Source organism: Buceros rhinoceros, unplaced genomic scaffold, assembly GCF_000710305.1.
Source record: "Buceros rhinoceros silvestris isolate BGI_N320 unplaced genomic scaffold, ASM71030v1 scaffold41781, whole genome shotgun sequence".
NCBI lineage: Eukaryota > Metazoa > Chordata > Aves > Bucerotiformes > Bucerotidae > Buceros > Buceros rhinoceros.
Genome location: NW_010396719.1, coordinates 2943 through 3732, shown reverse-complemented (window position 1 = coordinate 3732; position 790 = coordinate 2943). Strand labels below are relative to the sequence as shown.

General features: G+C 59.0%; 1 protein-coding gene across 1 annotated transcript in view; it reads left to right on the top strand.

Annotated features, from left to right (window-relative positions):
• Nucleotides 1–190: 190 nt before the first annotated feature.
• LOC104502059 (RNA-binding protein EWS-like) overlaps nucleotides 191–790 on the top strand; it is a gene marked incomplete at both ends in the record, with an annotated part of 1054 nt that continues 454 nt past the window's right edge. The window contains one exon of the mRNA XM_010145970.1: nucleotides 191–408. Coding sequence (XP_010144272.1) covers nucleotides 191–408 — 218 coding nt within the window. The remainder of the gene's footprint in view (nucleotides 409–790) is intronic.

The following is a 790-nucleotide window of genomic DNA, read 5'->3' as shown; positions in this document are numbered from 1 at the left end:
TCCAGGCTGAACCCCCCCAGCTCTCTCCCCGGCCTCATAGGATGACTTCACCCTTTTAAACTGTTTCCAACACTACATATGGCTGATAATTGCATTATCTTCTAGCATGAGCCACTTCTGCAGCCTGATGCACTAATGCTGGCAGCAAACTGGCTCATCCTTCCATCTTCTTGATGCTCTTCTCTTCCAGCTACCCTTCCACACAGCCCAGCAGCTACGACCAGAGCGCTTACTCCCAGCAGAGCACCTACGGGCAGCAGAGCACCTACGGGCAACAGACCAGCTATGGCCAGCAAAGCAGCTACGGGCAGCAGCCGCCACCACCGACCAGTTACCCGCCCCAGACGGGCTCCTACAGCCAGGCCCCGAACCAGTACAGCCAGCAGAGCAGCAGCTACAGCCAGCAGAGTGAGTGTCCCTGGCAGAGCCGCGTGGTCATGGGGGAGAGGGGTCAGTCTCCCTCTCCCACGTGGAGTGGGCTGGCTCCAGAGGAGGTTCAATGTTACTTTGGGTCTTAAGCTCGCAGCAGTATCGAGGGGAGAGCTGGAGTTTGCCCTTTCTCACCAAAAAACGGCCCGTCTGGTGTGATGGCGAACGGCGATACCTCCCTCAGCATGGAGAGGGGAGGTGAGCGAGCGGGTGGAAAACACAGAAGCACAAAATACTGCAGTGGCTGCAATGGGCAAGCCGTGGTGAGGGCTGGAACCCCACTGCTGGGAGGAGAGGGGAGAGAGCTGGGGGGGTTCAGCCTGGAGCAGAGGAGGCTGCGGGGAGACCTTAGTGCAGCCTG